The sequence below is a fragment of the Herpailurus yagouaroundi genome, unplaced genomic scaffold, assembly GCF_014898765.1.
Source record: "Herpailurus yagouaroundi ecotype Mexico unplaced genomic scaffold, PumYag 195, whole genome shotgun sequence".
Classification (NCBI taxonomy): domain Eukaryota; kingdom Metazoa; phylum Chordata; class Mammalia; order Carnivora; family Felidae; genus Herpailurus; species Herpailurus yagouaroundi.
In genome coordinates, this window is record NW_024412426.1 from 18,911,643 (window position 1) to 18,928,279 (window position 16,637).

Consider the following 16,637-nt stretch of genomic DNA (forward strand, 5'->3'; position numbering starts at 1 on the left):
TGCCTCCCTCAATTCTCCCCTCCCCATTGATGAGTTTCTTAAAAAAGTAAATAAGATAAAGTCGTTCTCTTTAATTCTAAGCACAGCTTGCAGCAAAGGCCCAACTGTGGTCAGAGTATCCGTCTGCATGTATCAGACACTATTAAACTCCCTCTTAAACCTCTTAAACCTCTTAAACTATTAAACTGCCACTCTTTCCATCCACACCTAAAACCCATATTCAGCTAGTCTCTACTTTTTCCCATTACCCATATCCATTTTACACAAAATTAAGCATGCCTGTCTCACCCAAACTAGATCTCTGCACCATGCTCAAATCCTCATTACCACAATTCCACCTATAGGACTTTAATAAATAATTCACAAAAGCCATTCCCAACCTCCCCACTCCAGCTCCCAAATATCATACTGAAACATGCAACCTCATTGCCTACTTTTCTTCTACTGAGAAACTAAAGCCATTCAAAATGATTTATTTCGTCTACCATGTTCTTCAATCACTGAAACATGTTTTTCCCTCTTTTGAATCAGTTCAACGTGCTATATTTCAAAAGGGATAAATAAAAAAAAACACAAACACATGTTAAAGCTGGATGCTAGTATGTTTACTAGACTTATTATTCTGTGAATTTTTTGTTAATTTAGCAAGCACTCATGAAACAATTATTTGCAAGATCCTATGATTAAATCATATTCCAGTAACTGATGAACATGACAGATAAAGTAGTTCATATGGTCTAACTTACATATAGTTGGAGTCATAACAAAAAAACCCCAAAAAACAAAAAAAGGGACAAAAAGCTTTCTGAAAAAAATATTGTACTAATCTGTATAATTCAGATTCATATAACTGTGTAAACCCCAAGTAGAGAAAAACAGTACAGAAATTGATCCAAAAAAAAGACAAAATAAGCAGACAAGGCCTTTAAATAACTATTATAAATATGATACAGGATGTAAAGAAAAATACCTAACAAAATAAACAGAAAAATGAAAGACAAAAGACCAAAAGGAATTCTAAAGCTAAAAAATGTAAGATCTGAAATGAAATATTCCCTGGGTGGCTATAACAGCAGATTCTAAATTACAAAAGAAAAAAATATTAAAGAAGTTCCTTGGGATAAAGAATAATGATACTAGAGGAAAACTGAAGAGCCTCAGAAGTTAAAAACATGAGGGCAAGACTTCTTTGCTTTTTAACTTCTTTAAAATATAACAGATTATTCAAAGTAAAAATTAGATACTCTCCCCTTCACTCTCCTGCCTGCTGCTCCCTTGAGATGTATTCAGTAAGCCTCCCTTGTGTTAAAAAAAAAAAAAAAAAAAAAAGGAGGGGGGTGTAAAAATTAGCATTTTGTAGAATTTATAACATGTGCAAGCAAAATGAATGACAACAAAAGCATAAAGTCTGTAAGAAAAGAAATGGAAGATCTTCACAGTATACAAGAAGTGGTATATCATTAAAACCTAGACCTGTTGGGGCACCTGGGTGGTCAGTTGGTTTAAGCAGCCAACTTCGCACAGATCATGATCACACCGTTCGTGGGTTCAGCCCCACATCAGGCTCTGTGCCGAGAGCTCAGAACCTGGAGCCTGCTTCAGATTCTTTGTCTCCCTCTCTCTCTGCCCCTCCCCCACTCATGCTCGCGCTCTCTCTCCCCCTCTCTCAAAAATAAAACATTAAAAAAATTTTAACTAGCAAAAATTTCCTATTAGATTTGCATCCAAGCAGCCAGTATATAAGATCATCACATGACAAAAACCAACAAGTTATCATGATATTGAAACAAAAGCTTTCATCTATCTGGTTTTATAACTGAAAAACAATATACCTTTAATATTCACTCTAGGCCATTTAAATCTAGATACTTTCTAGATACAGTTCCTTGCCACTGAAGTTATGTGTCATTTTAAACCAACCACAGTAATTCTGTAAGCAAAAACTGTGTTGACTGTAGCTAGGAAAAGGCAGCTGAAATGTCTCATCTTAGTCTGTTCAGGCTGCTATAACAAAATACCACAGACTGGGTGGTTTATAAACAGTAGACATTTACTTCTCACAGTTCTAAATGCCAGGAGGACCAGGATCAAGGTACTGGCAGACTTGGCATCTGGTGGGAGCCCACTTTCTGGGTCACAGCATCTTTTCACTGTGTCCTCAGAGGTGGAAGGGACAAGCTAGCTTTCTGGGGTCTCTTTCATAAGGGCACTAAGCCCAATCATGAGGGTTCCACTCTCATGACCCTAATCACTTCCTACCTCCTAATATCATCGCTTTGAGGGTTAGAATTTCAACATGGATTCTGAGGAGAACATTCAGAGCATAACATGTCTCTTTATTGAAAATAAAACTAAAAATATGTAACTAGAAAAGAATACTAAAAACCTACTTGTAAAGCAAAGGAAATTTCTTCTTATCCACTGAGATCTTTCTAAAAATGTATTTAGTGTAAGGGGTGTTGAGAACACAAAAAGAGCACACAATACATGGTCCCTATCAAATATACTCAGAACTAAGAATCATAAGCCACTGTAAAGAATAATTACAATTCCAACAACCCATCAGAGCTACATTAGCAGATAAAAGGTATTCCTTCCTTTTGATTAATATATTAACCAAAAAATAATTATATAAATGTGATATCAGTATGCTTTAATTTTTTTGGAAGGGGTAGAGAGACTCAAGAAATTCAAAAGGTAAAGCAAAGCAAAGCATAATAAGTAATATCATCTTTCATGTTCCCTTCATCAAGAATAAAAATTAATGCTTTTTAAGGTTTATTTCCAATCCTACATTTTTAATTAAAATACATAAATGTTTACCTTAAATTCTCTTGTTCTTACTTCTAGCTGTATGACTATATGTTGAGACCTAGAAGTATTCATAGTGAGTCACCAAATCAGAGGGTTTTATTAAAGACCCCCCAACACATTATAAATATCTTTTCCTACCCTGTCATTAAGCTGTATGTATTATATAAAATGGTTGAGGATGTATCAGTGGGACAGGTTAAAAAAAAAAAAAAAAAAAACTTGCAATTTGGGATGCCTAACATTAATGGTCCATTTGGAGGAAACCCCATGATTATGATATATGAGTATCTTTGTTTTTTAGTGTTAAAATGTGTTACCTAACAATTTAGTTAATGCAGGTCAAAGCAAAAAAAAAAAAAAAAAACACATTTATTATGGTACCATTCTCTTTCAGAAGATTTAGGTTTTTGTGTATTAAAATAAAACTGTATTTTATGACATGGCTTTTCCTACCCAATCACAAAATAGTCTCCAATATTTTCTTCTTATACGTTTATTTTTCACATTTCAATATTTGATTCACTAGGAATAAATTTTGTGTACAATGTAATTTAGGGCCATCATAGCCACACTGTGTACCACTCTGGCCTGTATCTATACTTACACCACACCAACATTCAGAAATGGATCACTGGTTCTAAGCCAATCAAGATAATCTCATCTTGACTGTCAGTGTGACTTATTGAGGGATTTGAATGTAACCAAGGCCTATTAGTTCATGTGATTCCCTAACTACTATAAAATGGTTCAACTGAGTGAAACTCACAACTTTTGTTCAATAGGTAAAGAAGAGAGCCTTTGTCTCTGCCACCAGCCATCAACAAATTGCCTGGCCTTACTTACCAATTTCTGCTAACTACTTTATGACCATAAAGGAAGCCAGTTGGAGAGAAAGGTGACAAAAGAGATGATAAAAGCTGAGAAGTTTACAAAAAAACCACAATCAGAGCCTCTAGTATTTAAACCAGCTATAGAAAGTGGCCTTGGTTTTTGTTCGGCTTTTCTTGTACCCAAAACCATTTTGCATTATAAGCTGATATTTCTACTACAAATCCTACTCAATCATGGATGCATTTATATTTTTATCAAGGTGTATTTTTTTTTTATTTAAATTCAAGTTAGTTAACATACAGTATAGTCTTGGCTCCAGGGGTAGAACTCTGTGATTCATCTCTTACACATGACACCCAGTGCTCATCCCAAAAAGTGCCCTCCTTCATGCCCCTCACCCATTCACTCATCCCCGTACTCACTTCCTTTACAGCAACCCTCATTTTGTTCTCTGTATTTAAGAGTCTCTTATGTTTGCCTCTGTCTCTGTTTTTATCTTATTTTTCCTTCCCTTTCCCTATGTTCACGTATTGTGTCTCTCAAATTCCACGAGTAAAATCATATGATACTTATCTTTCTCTGACGTATTTCACTTACCATAATATACTCTAGTTCCATCCATGTTGTTGCAAATGGCAAGATTTCATTCTTTTACATCACCTAATAGTATTCCATTATGTATATACACCACATCTTCTTTATCCATTCATCACTCGATGGGCATTTAGGGTGCTTCCATAATTTGGCTATTGCTTAATTGCACTACTAGGTATTTATCCAAAGGATACAAAATGCTGATTCAAAGAAGCACATGCACCCCAATACACCTATCAAATACACTGATGTAATTGATATGCTATTTTACTTAGAATTTTCACAAATGATAATTTTAAATAACCAAACTGAGTAAAAAGGCACATTATATGAAACACTGTGCCCATTACACTATTTCCTGATACCCAAGTATTTACTGAGTGCCTACTATGTGCCAAGTACTAGGAGTAAAATGAAGACTCAGACATAGTGCCTGTTCTCAAATAACACTGACATTGATTTTACAGGTAAAGAAACAAAAAAAAACCATTAAGAACCAAAGTGGGAACTCTTAAGCAGAACCAAAAACTTGGTGGCCCTGATCTTAGAAAACAAAGCTAACAGGGTTTTTTTTTAATTTTCATCTTAAAATTTTCAGGATCACTTTATCCCATTTCTTTTATGATGTCTAAAAGTTCAATGCAGTACCTGTATTCGATGGATCCAAAATTAACTGAAGAGATGGCTTATTTGTTTGGCTGGCTGAAACATCTCCAAATGAATGGTCTGAACTCTCACTGGAACTCTGACAATCAGCAAGAGGACTGCTTTGCCCTTTCTCAGAATCTCTCAGAATCTCTTCCATGGCTTTTTCCAATTGTTCATCACCATTAGAAACAATCTATAGACAAAGCAAGATGATTCTGTTTCAATCATATTATGGTTCTGGACTTTTCAAGGTTTCTTTTATTTCTATTTCTAATATTTTGTTTCTAGAAGAAATTAAAACAATCTAAATTTTAAATTTAAATCTAAGTTACTGAATACTAAGAATTTATACACTTGTACCTAACTGTATCTGATCTAAGATCTAATTTACAGAGATTTTTCTTTCTTTTTCTTCTTTTCCTTAAGAACACATTCTAAAAACCAGGTAATCTTAAATTTATGTGTTTTAAAGGGAAAAACAGGTAAGTTTAAGTGGACACTGTCTACTGTGACTGTTATTCAAAAGGCCGTATTTCTTGTTATCATAGCATAAACGTATTTGTGATTTCTTTACAAATTTTGCTTGCTTGGTAATTTTTTCACATTTAAGTTGACTCATCCTTCTCTTAAAAGCAGGTGAGATCAAAAGCCTAATAAAGGTCTTAAATTAAACACACTAACTAAAATGCAGATACTTATTTTTCAATGCAAATATTTAAATACATTTAAAGCCATTTATTTAAATACCTATTACTTAAATTTAAATAAAACCACTATTCTAATACACTTATAAAACTATATATACTCAACATAATGTAAAATGGGTATTTAATACTATAATTTCTATAAAATTTTATTAGATTCATATATACTTTCGATGCCACAGTTAATACTAAATAAAAGTCAAACAATATGTAGCATATCAGACTAATTTCTCTACTCCTGTTTCTAGAGGGTGTTTGTGCAATTCTCATGCATGTATATGGGTTTGTTTGATTCTTTTTCTTTGAGTTAGGAAAGACAACAAAAATTTGAAAATGGATCATATTCAAATAAAAACTCAATTGCTAAAAATGTAAGACATATACTTTAAAAATATTCAGGCAAGGGGCACTTGGGTCGCTCAGTCAGTTAAGCATCCAACTTCAGCTCAGGTCAGGATCTCAAACCCCTCATCAGGCTCCCTCCTGTCAGCCCCGAGCTTCAGATCCTGTCTCCCTCTCTCGCTGTCCCCTCCCCCACTCTCACTCTCTCTCAAAAATAAACATTAATTTTTTTTTTTAATTCAGACAAGCCACCTATTCAATCACATACTAGAATGCTACCAGCTGATTTAAAACATAAAAACCATACAGTTGTTTCTTAAGTACAAATAAAACATAATTATTTATGTAATTAACTTTAAAAATCCAGCAGCAAGAGAGACAAAAATATCCAGATAATGGTTAAGTCTTATATAAATTTAAGGCAAATTCCCCAATTATCCTTTTCTTTCTATTTTCCCTTCTATTCCTTCTTCCTAAAATTACGAATTAAAAAATAAAGAACCAAAAGCAAAAAACTTTAAAAATACACAAACCAAATAATTAGCTTCTGCATAAATCAAAGACTGACGTTATTCAAGGTCAGTATTTGAGAAAAACCTTCGTATTTTACACATCTCTCAAGATCAGTCTCACCTCATTAAAAAAATAATAATTTAAAATAGTATCATCTGTAAATAAACAAAAGCAAGAAAGAAAGAAATACCTTCAGTTCAGGTTTTTCATCATCTTTTGTAGACGTATCATCTGCATGCTGAGAAACCAAAACAAATTCTTCACTGTTCAGTGTAGCCACAGAATCTGATGACCCACTAACCTTCTGTAATGAAGCTCTGACCTCCATTTCAATTCTACAAACTTCTCTTCCCACATCCACCTGGTCAAAACTACAGAGATTTAAAAACAAAAAAACAAAACAAACAAAAAAAAACAGCATGAATAAGAACATGATCAATACTCACCCTTTAAAAATGGTCCACATGAAAAAGAATTCTGTTGGCTAGATAATTATCTCAAAACTAGGGAGGCTACCTTCTTGGACTGGGCCACATAATGCAAATGTACTCCCTTCACCCTGAATTCCCAGACTAAAAGAACCATATTGTGCCCTGAAAAACAACACAAACCCGCCCATATCTCAACTAAACAGATTTACCACTGCTTGATTCATTTCTCCTAGAACTACTATTTTTGTTCTTTTTTAATAGAGGAAATAATTAAGCATGATACTAGAAACCAAATTCATACACAAAGTCACTGAAATTACTTTATAATTAAATCCAAATGTTTACAAAAACGTATCTCCTAAAAGTATTGTACCTTAAAATATCTTTGTGTCACGTAAGTTTACTAATTAATAAGAATTCAACACCCAGGGGCACCTGGGTGGCTCAGTCAGTTGAACATCTGACTTCAGCTCAGGTCATGATTTCACAATTGTGGTATCAAGCCTGTATGGGCTCGGCTTGCTGCTATCAGCCTGCCAGTGCAGAGCCCACTTCAGATCCTTGGCCCCCCTCTCTCTGCCCCTCCCCCACTTGCGCTCGCCCAAAAAAAAAGAATTCAATACACTAAACCATGTATCTTTTCTTTTCCAGACACACTACCACTTATCAGCACAAGGGGGTGGGGAAAAGGCCAAGGCTTTCACATTTCATTCATGTGACAGTGTAAATACAGTGTAATTCTGCTTTCTGGATAGATCTGTACACCACAGAAACTCAACAATGTCTATCACTTCCAGAAGTTCAAATATTCACACTGCTAATTTAACTGAACCTGTGTGCTACATAACAAACACAGTACTCAGCATTAGGGTTATAGGAGTGACTAAGGCAGACAAGTTGCCTGCTCTCCTGGAGCTTACATCTAGTAAGAAATCAAGCAAGTAAGCAAATGTAATTCCAAATCACTCTAAAGGCTATGAAGAAGATAAAATATGTTATTGTAACAATGACTAGCTACAAAAAGCATAGGGACAACTTTAAGTAAGGTGGTAGGAAAGAACTCAGGGAAATATCTGAGCTGAAATGTAAAAGACAAAAGAGAACGGTATATTAATCTGCTCAGTGACCAAAGGGGTAATGTTGATAGAGGGGTAGAACAAGTAAACTGGGGCTAAAGAACACAGGACTCTCCAAGTCTGCTGATGCATGCCTTAAAATTACCCAGAATTGTTCTTTTTCTCCTTCCAATTAAGTTATTCTGTTCTCTGCCCCACATAAATATGGCTGCAATATCTCATTTTGCCTTTAGGTGACACTAACACCATTATTCTTGGCAAAAGAAAAAAGAAAAAAAAAAAAAAAAAGATTTACTCTCAGCTTCCAGTTACACTTTAATAATTACTTCCATCTTCATCGAAACTCAAAATTCCCAGTAACTTTAAAATAAAGAGTAACTATTCTAGGATAGTGTAATTAGCTAGCCATCATTTCATTCTGTTGGACATGTGAATATCCTTCCTTTTAAATGTTAAATCCTTCAAGCACATTTTTCTGTCCTCTAAAGATTTTTCATTTTGCAAGTAAACGTTTCTGAAAACAGTATGTGTTAGAGGCCACATCTTTGCCCTTCCAGGCTGCCCCAAGAATCTTTGATTACCAAGACACTACACATTCCAGATATTCTTTCTGTGGCCAATCCTTCTTCAAGCCCAAGTTGCCACTCCTCAACTTAACATCTAAATGCTGGAAATTCCCCAAGTTCAAGTTCTGAACTTGTGACTCCTTGCCACACACATCTCTCTAAGCAGTATCTCTCATTGCCATGTATTTAAATACCATCTATACGTAATAGTCTCCCAAATTTCTCTCTCAACCCAAATGTCCTCTAAAGTCTTCATTTGGAATCCAACTTTTTTTTTTTTGGGGGGGGGGGGGGGAGAGAGAGAGAGAAAGAAAATGAATAAGCAAGGAAGGGGCAGAGAGAGAGAGAGAAACAGAATCTGAAGCAGGCTCCAGGCTCTGAGCTGTCAGCACAGAGCCGGACGTGGGGCTTGAACTCACAAACTGTGAGATCATGACCTGAGCCAAAGTCAGATGCTTAACCGACTGACCCACCTAAGCGCCCCCCAACTTTCTACTTTATATTTCCATGTGGAATTCTTATCAATATCTTAAATGTGACCCAAATGTAATTCCTAACGTCTCCTCCAAATTTCTCATTCAGATTTCCCATTTCAGTTAATAACACCACTTTCTATCAAGTTGCTCAAATAAGTAATTTGGATATCATTCTTAATTCATCTCTACTTCTTCATTCCTCCCATAAACATGTCATGTTAACCCCACTTCCAAAATAAATCCCACATCTATCCCATTTCTTCATGGACGTTTTTATCAACCTAATCCAGGCAATGTTCTCACCTACTAAAAAAGTCTCCTAACCCAAGTCCTACTTCCAGTCCTCTCTTCCCCTAATCTATTCTTCACAGAGATGCCAAAGAAATCTTTCAGAAAATAAATTAGATTACATTAGAACTCTACTCTAAAATGTTTTCACTGAGGCGCCTAGGTGGCCCAGTCAGTTAAGCCTGGTTTCCACTCAGGTCATGATCTCTCAGTCTCATGGGTTCCAGCCTCACATTGGGCTCTGCACTGGCAGCGCAGAGCCTGCTTGGGATTCTCTCCCTCCCTCTCTCTCTGCCCCACCCCCACTCATGCTGTCTCTAACCCTCTCACAAAATGAATAAACTTAAAAGGAAATTTTTTTAATCTTTTCACTAAAATTCAAATAAAATCCAAATTATGCCAGGACTTACAAAGCCCAACACACCTTTCCCTCTGTCACTTTACCATTACAGCTCTTTAATTACCGAAAGTTCTTTTACACTATAGGGTCTTAGCTCTTGCCTCCTTTCATATGGCTGACTCCTAAGGTATCAGCTTTCATTCATCCATTCAACAAATATTTAATGAGTCTCTATGATGCACTAGAAACAATCATGGGACCTGGAGACTAAATGATGAGTAAGACCAATTTAGTTCCAGTCTTCCTAGAGCTAACATTCTTATGGAAGAGAGAAATAACATAGAAAAAAATAAATCAAGATCACGTACTGGAATATATACTATGAAAGGTAATGAGAAGACAGGAGGCAATATGGACCCAGTTGACGTTTGGGCTTAATAAGAATGAGTGAGCCATGGAAAGAAATAGGGGAAAAGAACTTCAAGTAGAAGAAACAACAAATACAAAAAGCCCAGATATGAGAAAAGGCTTATGAGAAAGGAGGCCATAATAGCTAGATCACAGTGAGCATGGGTGAGAGCAGGATACGATGAGATATAGAAAAGAAGGCGGGGAACCCTGAGGCCACCCCCTGATGCTAAGGCTATCTAAATAAACCCTAATTCCAACTCTTTCATTTACCTGAGAATATCATATGCCTAGTGTAGCAGCTAGTACATAGTAGATATTCAACAAATGCGTCGAACAATTTGTTGTTAAAAGCACCAATCAGGCTAAAGTTCTCACAAAAAAACAAATGCAGAGCCAAGATTCAAACCAGGTATTCAGACTTCAAAGTACATGCTCTGAACCACTACATTATACTGTCTCTTGAAGTTTCCTCACCTATTCCTAGAGACTGAGGGTTGGTATCTGTCACTACATACACAATGAACCTTCTCCACACCTCTCCTCTCTCCATCAAAAGTTATGTCTTCTCCCAAGACATTCTTCTTTGGGGCATCTGGGTGGCTCACTCAGTTGAGTGTCCGACTCTCAATTTCAGTCAGCTTAGGTCATGACCCCAGGGTGGTGGGATCTGGCCCCATGCTGGGCTCCATGGTGAGCATGGAGCCTTCTTGAGATTCTCTACCTCTGCCCCTTTACCCTACTAACGTGCACGCGTGTGCTCTCTCAAAAAAAAAAAAAAAAAGAAAAAGAAAAAATTTCTTCTTGTGTAAGTGATAAATAGCTACCCTGGCCATTAACTCTAAATCAGCATGCTAAGGGCGCCTGGGTGGCTCAGTGAGCTAAGCAGCTGACTTCGGCTCTGATCATGATCTCACAGTCTGCAAGTTCAAACCCCGTGTCAGGCTCTGTGCTGACAGATCAGAACCTGGAGCCTGCTTTGGATTCTGTATCTCCTTCTCTCTCTGCCCCTCCCCCCACTAATGCTCGCGCTCTCTCTCTCCCTCTCTCTCAAAAATAAAACATTTAAAAAAATTTTTAATAAATAAATAAATCAGCATGTTAATGAATACTAATGGCTATACAATTCAAATAAGATGTCCATTTTTAAGAGGTTTTCTTTAGCCCAAGAAAATGTTAGATATTCTGCCAGGCTAACAAGAAAACTATTAGTTTACCAAAAGTAATATGGTGATCTCCTCAAAACACAGCCCAGAATTTCTCATGTTCCTCAGAATTAAGTCAGCACTCATTACAAGCATAAAACCCTGCCTCCAAGGGCCTTAAGAATACTTTTAGAAGTTTGCCCAATGCTACTTTATTTGGTTGAACATTTCCATTTCTTTGAACCTCAATGCAGATGTTTACTAAATTTGCACACTTGCACACAAATACAAAAATCTGAGAATGCAAAGCCAACACTTTAAAATATTTCAGGAGCACCTGGATGGCTCAGTGGGTTAAGTGTCCAACTTCAGCTCAGGTCATAACCTCACAGTTCTTGAGTTCAAGCCTGGCATCAGGCTCTGTGCTGACAACTCAGAGCCTGAAGCCTGCTTCGGATTCTGTGTCACCCTCTCTCTATGCCCCACAAAATATTACAAAATTATATTCAACAATATGTAAAAAGAATTACACCCAAGGTAAGACTGACAACATTCAAAAATTAATCAATGTAATAAAACATATCAAAATAAGCTAAAGAAAAATCATGATGTCAGTTACACACAAAATGCATTTGACAAAATCCAACACTCATTCATGATCAAAATAAAAACTCTCAGCAACCTAGCGATTGATGAAACTTCCTCAACTTGATTAAGAGTATCTACAAAAAACCTACAGCTAACATACTTAATTATGAAACTGGGCACTTTCCCCTTAAGACTTGGAAGAACACAAGGATGCCCTCTGTCACCACTCTGATTCAACACCATAATAAATAAAAGTATAGAGATCGTAAAGGAAGAATGAAACAGTCTCTATTCACAGATTACATAATTATCTATGTAGAAAATCCCAAAGAATCTACAAAAACAAAAACAACTTCCTACAACTAATAAGTATAGGAAGGTCACAGGATACAAGGTAAACAAATGTCGATTTCTTCCCTACATACAATGAACAATTGGAACTGAAGTTTTAAAAAAGCAGTACCATTTACCATATCACAAAAAGATGAAATACTTAGGTATAAACTTAATAAGATACATATAAGATCTATAAGTAATAAATCTATAAAACACTGATGAAAGAAATTTAAAAGATCTAAATAAATGAAGAGATACGCAATGTTCATGGATTAGAAGCTCAATGTTGTCAACATGTCAATTTTTCCCTACCTGCTAAGACCGAATGACCAACTGAGCACTCAACTACAAGTTGTTAGGGGACATGCAGGGACCATGTCTATCTTTATTTTACTCACCAACACATCCCCGGCACAGTGCCAGCACAGATAACATGGGCTCAAAAAATATCTGCTTAGTAAACAAGTCAATTATCTTGGATGTAGCAGAATGGACTCCCGCATCAGATAGGAAGTTGGACTGAATGAATTCTAAAGTCACTTAATCTTAAGATTCTCATTCCATGTGATGTGCTGAAGAATTCCATTTCACAAGTCAATTCAAAACATAATTTATTAGGGGCGCCTGGGTGGCGCAGTCGGTTAAGCGTCCGACTTCAGCCAGGTCACGATCTCGCGGTCCGTGAGTTCAAGCCCCGCATCAGGCTCTGGGCTGATGGCTCAGAGCCTGGAGCCTGTTTCCGATTCTGTGTCTCCCTCTCTCTCTGCCCCTCCCCCGTTCATGCTCTGTCTCTCTCTGTCCCAAAAATAAATAAACGTTGAAAAAAAAAATTAAAAAAAAAACATAATTTATTAAATCTACTACTATGAAGCAATATGCTAATATGCTAATGTTACTTTCTCTTTATGGCAATCTACTATTATTTCTTCCAGTCAAAAGAAAGAGCAGCTGGAAAACTTGCAGGGGTCTTTTAAATAATACGGAGCTCACTGTTCTATGAACTCAAGACTAATACATCCATTTCAACTCAGCATGTAAAACAGAAGAGTGCACAAAAGCAAAACGACTTTTAAAGGCATTTGGTTAAAAGGCTACCCTATTATAATCCAAAAGTTAGACTGTAAAATCTGACCAAAAAAAAGTTATGTCTCTTCAGATATTAAAAAAAAAAAAAAATACTGGGAACTACAGTGTTGGCATACACATTTTTATTCTTTAGGCATTTTAAAGGTACAAGAGAATAAGGGACAGGAAACTTATCAGTCCTACAGAAAATCTGATGTATGTTTTTTCTATTCATCCCCTTTTTCCCTTCTCAAAGGAGTTCAATAAATATTTTTGATTGACTGAATCACTTAAATACACGCTTATCCCCACACTGATAGCAATTCTACCAATTCTACCCAGTGAAATGGCTTTTAATTCTCACTTTAAGTCCACATCATTTTTGTGAAATGAGCAATATATTTTAAATTAACACCTCACTTGGATGCCTAAAACTACAATTTCACATATACACTAGAAACAGTGTAGCAACATTTAGCAGAGTCTAACTGGAAGCTATCTTCTTCCCAAAATAACTGAACACATTCAAAAGTATAAAATCGTGGTGCACATGGTCCAATTTCTTTTCGTGCCAAATGTGGTTAGCCAGCTTCTTGCTTTTAGATTATGTGTTTGCACCTATTCATTTTCAAGTAGCTCTTGAACTAAAATAGAACCCTGAATATATGAGTGTGAGTCAAAATTGGACAAGATAAGCTGCAAGTTTTATTAGGCATGAGAATTCAAATGACTATAGTAGGCCTGTTACAACACTGGAAACAGGAAATAGTCTTAATTTACAATAAGAAAACAGACATGAATAATCTGGAACAACATTTACCAACTATAATTATTCTGTGCTTTAAAAAAAAAACCATCCAGTCTTTAGGGAAAAAAAAAAAAAAAAACCTACCATAGTTCCTATTTACTAAACAGTCCATCCATTATTCCAGTTCTCAGGCAAGAGCCACACCAACATGAATAGATGTATGCAAGTATACTCCTGCACAAAGGGGCACAAAAGGGCCTTAGTAATTCACATTACTTTAGTGGATACCTTTTTTTTTTTTTTTTGTCCAGCAATAATCTCAAGACCTTTTTTTCTGAAAATAAGCCTTCCCTCTGTTCAAATCTCATGGTTTTTATAGAAACCTCAACACCATGGCCAAACAGTTCCAAAGATGGGCACTGAATCCAAACTACTTACACCAATTAACCCAATTCCTAAGATTTTTGGACTGGTGACCAAAGACTTCATCATGACAGTTATTCTTAGATAAACTAAGAATTGTTGGTAGCTATGTTTTCCCCCATATGAAGAAGGTCAATATGCAATGAAAGAGATAAGTATATCCTAAAGCCAGACAAGCAGGAGAGTCTTAGTCGAGTCCCTACCATTTTGTTTGAGACAATCCTGAGGTATAGCTCTATCTCTTCCAAACCTCAGTCTTGGTAAATCCACTATTTCTTTAATTCTATGAAATATCCCTTTCAATAAATTATTTTTCCATAAGTTAGTTTAATAAATTTTTTTTAAATATTTATTCATTTTTGAGAGACAGAGTGTGAGTCGGGGAGTGGCAGAGAGAGGGGAAGACACAGAATCTGAAGCAGGCTCCAGGCTCTGAGCTGTCAGCACAGAGCCTGACACAGGGCTCAAACTCACAAACCAAGAGATCTAGACCTGAGCTGAAGTCGGCGCTTAACCAACTGAGCCACCCAGGCACCCCTGCGTAAGTTAAATTTTTTTGTTTGTTTATTTATTTTTGAGAGAGACAGAGCATAAGTCAAAGAAGGACAGAGACAGAAGGAGACACAGAATCCAAAGCAGGCTCCAGGCTCCGAGATGTCAGCACAGAGCCCAACACGGGGCTTGAACTCACAAACTGTAAGATCATGGCTTGAGCCGAAGTCAGAAACTTCACCAACTGAGCCACCCAGGTGCCCTATAAGTTAGTTTGAGTTTCTGTCACATGAAACCTAATAAGTCCTAATATAATTATATGCAAGCAAAAAGACATAAAAGATATATTTTAATAAGTTTCATATAGTAAATATAAGGACAAAAATCTAGGTGAGTGAAGATAGTATATAAAAAGTTGACAATTCCCCAGATAAACAGTATACTTGATCTGATGAAATAAAAAAAGGGGAGAAACGACTTACTTGAAATAATTACCAGAGGAAAAGAAGAATACAAGTGGTACTTACAAAGGATGGTTTAAAAGGCAATAGAGGGGCACCTGGGTGGCTCAGTCAACTGGGCATCTGACTCCTGATTTTTGACTCAGGTCATGATCTCACAGTTTCGTGGGCTCAAGCCCCACATCGGGCTCTGTGCTGGCGGCACACAGCCTGCTTGGGATTCTCTCTCTTCCTCTGTCTCTGCCCTCCCCCGACTGTGCTCTCTCTCTCTCAAAATAAACAAACTTTAAAAAAAATTTTTTTTAATTAAAAAAAAAAAAGGAAGATGATGATGATGATGATAGTGGACCAAGAAGCCAAAAGACTCAAAATGCAACTTGTGAAAAAGACCTGAATCCAATACACAGAAAGAGGTAGAGTCTCCCTCCAGACCCACAGACCCATGAGTTAAAAACCTAAATATTTGTTTTGTAAGCCAGCAAATATTTCAGCATTGTTATGTAGCATTGCCACAGCAATGGTTTACTAATTCATTAACCTCTTTTTAAATGCCTTCACTTAAAGGGGTGTCTGGCTGGCTTAGTTGGAAAAGTGCAAGCTGGGGAAGGACAGAGAGAGGAGGAGACAGAATCCGAAGCAGGCTCAAGGCTCTGAGCCCTCAGCACAGAACCCAATGTGGGGCCTGAACCCACAAACCACTGGATCATGACCTGAGCCAAAGTCGGATGCCCAACCAACTGAGCCACCCAGGTACCCCCCTTAAAAAATATTTTTTTAAGTTTATTTATTTTAAGAGACAGAGAGAGCAGAGGAGGGGCAGACAGAGGGAGACATGGAATCTGAAGCAGGATCCAGGTGTTGAGCTGTCAGCACAGAGCCCAACATGGGACTTGAACTCACAGCCCACGAGATCTTGACCTGCCCTGAAGTTGGATGCTTAACCAACTGAGTCACCTGGGCACCCAATTTTTTTTTTAAGTTTATTTACTTATTTTTGAGAAAGAGAGAGAGAACACAAATATGAGTGGGGGAGGGGTAGAGAGAGAGGGAAAAGTTAAGAATCCCAAGAAGGCTCTGCACAGTCAGTGCAGAGCCCGGCACAGGGCTCAAACTCACGAACCATGAGATCATGACCTGAGCTGAAACCAAGAGTCAGATGCTTAACCGACTGAGCCACCCAGGTGCCCCTAAATGAAAAATATTTTTTTTTTGTTTTGTTTTACATTTTTTCATTTTTTTTTTAATATATGAAATTTATTGTCAAATTGGTTTCCATACAACACCCAGTGCTCATCCCAAAAGGTGCCCTCCTCAATACCCATCACCCACCCTCCCCTCCCTCCCACCC

The 16,637-nt window shown here is 36.9% G+C and overlaps 1 protein-coding gene across 5 annotated transcripts in view; it reads right to left on the bottom strand.

The window, feature by feature from the left end:
* Window positions 1–16,637, bottom strand: part of RABGAP1L (RAB GTPase activating protein 1 like) — an 802,606-nt gene that overhangs the window by 729,485 nt on the left and 56,484 nt on the right. For 2 of the 5 annotated variants that reach the window (XM_040446723.1, XM_040446727.1), the window contains exons 2-3: window positions 6,637–6,817; window positions 4,888–5,080 (exon numbers count right to left, since the gene is read on the bottom strand). In XM_040446723.1, the coding sequence (XP_040302657.1) occupies window positions 4,888–5,080; window positions 6,637–6,774 (331 nt within the window). In that variant the 5' untranslated portion in view covers window positions 6,775–6,817. The remainder of the gene's footprint in view (window positions 1–4,887; window positions 5,081–6,636; window positions 6,818–16,637) is intronic. The other 3 variants (XM_040446724.1, XM_040446725.1, XM_040446726.1) reach the window with 3 other exon arrangements.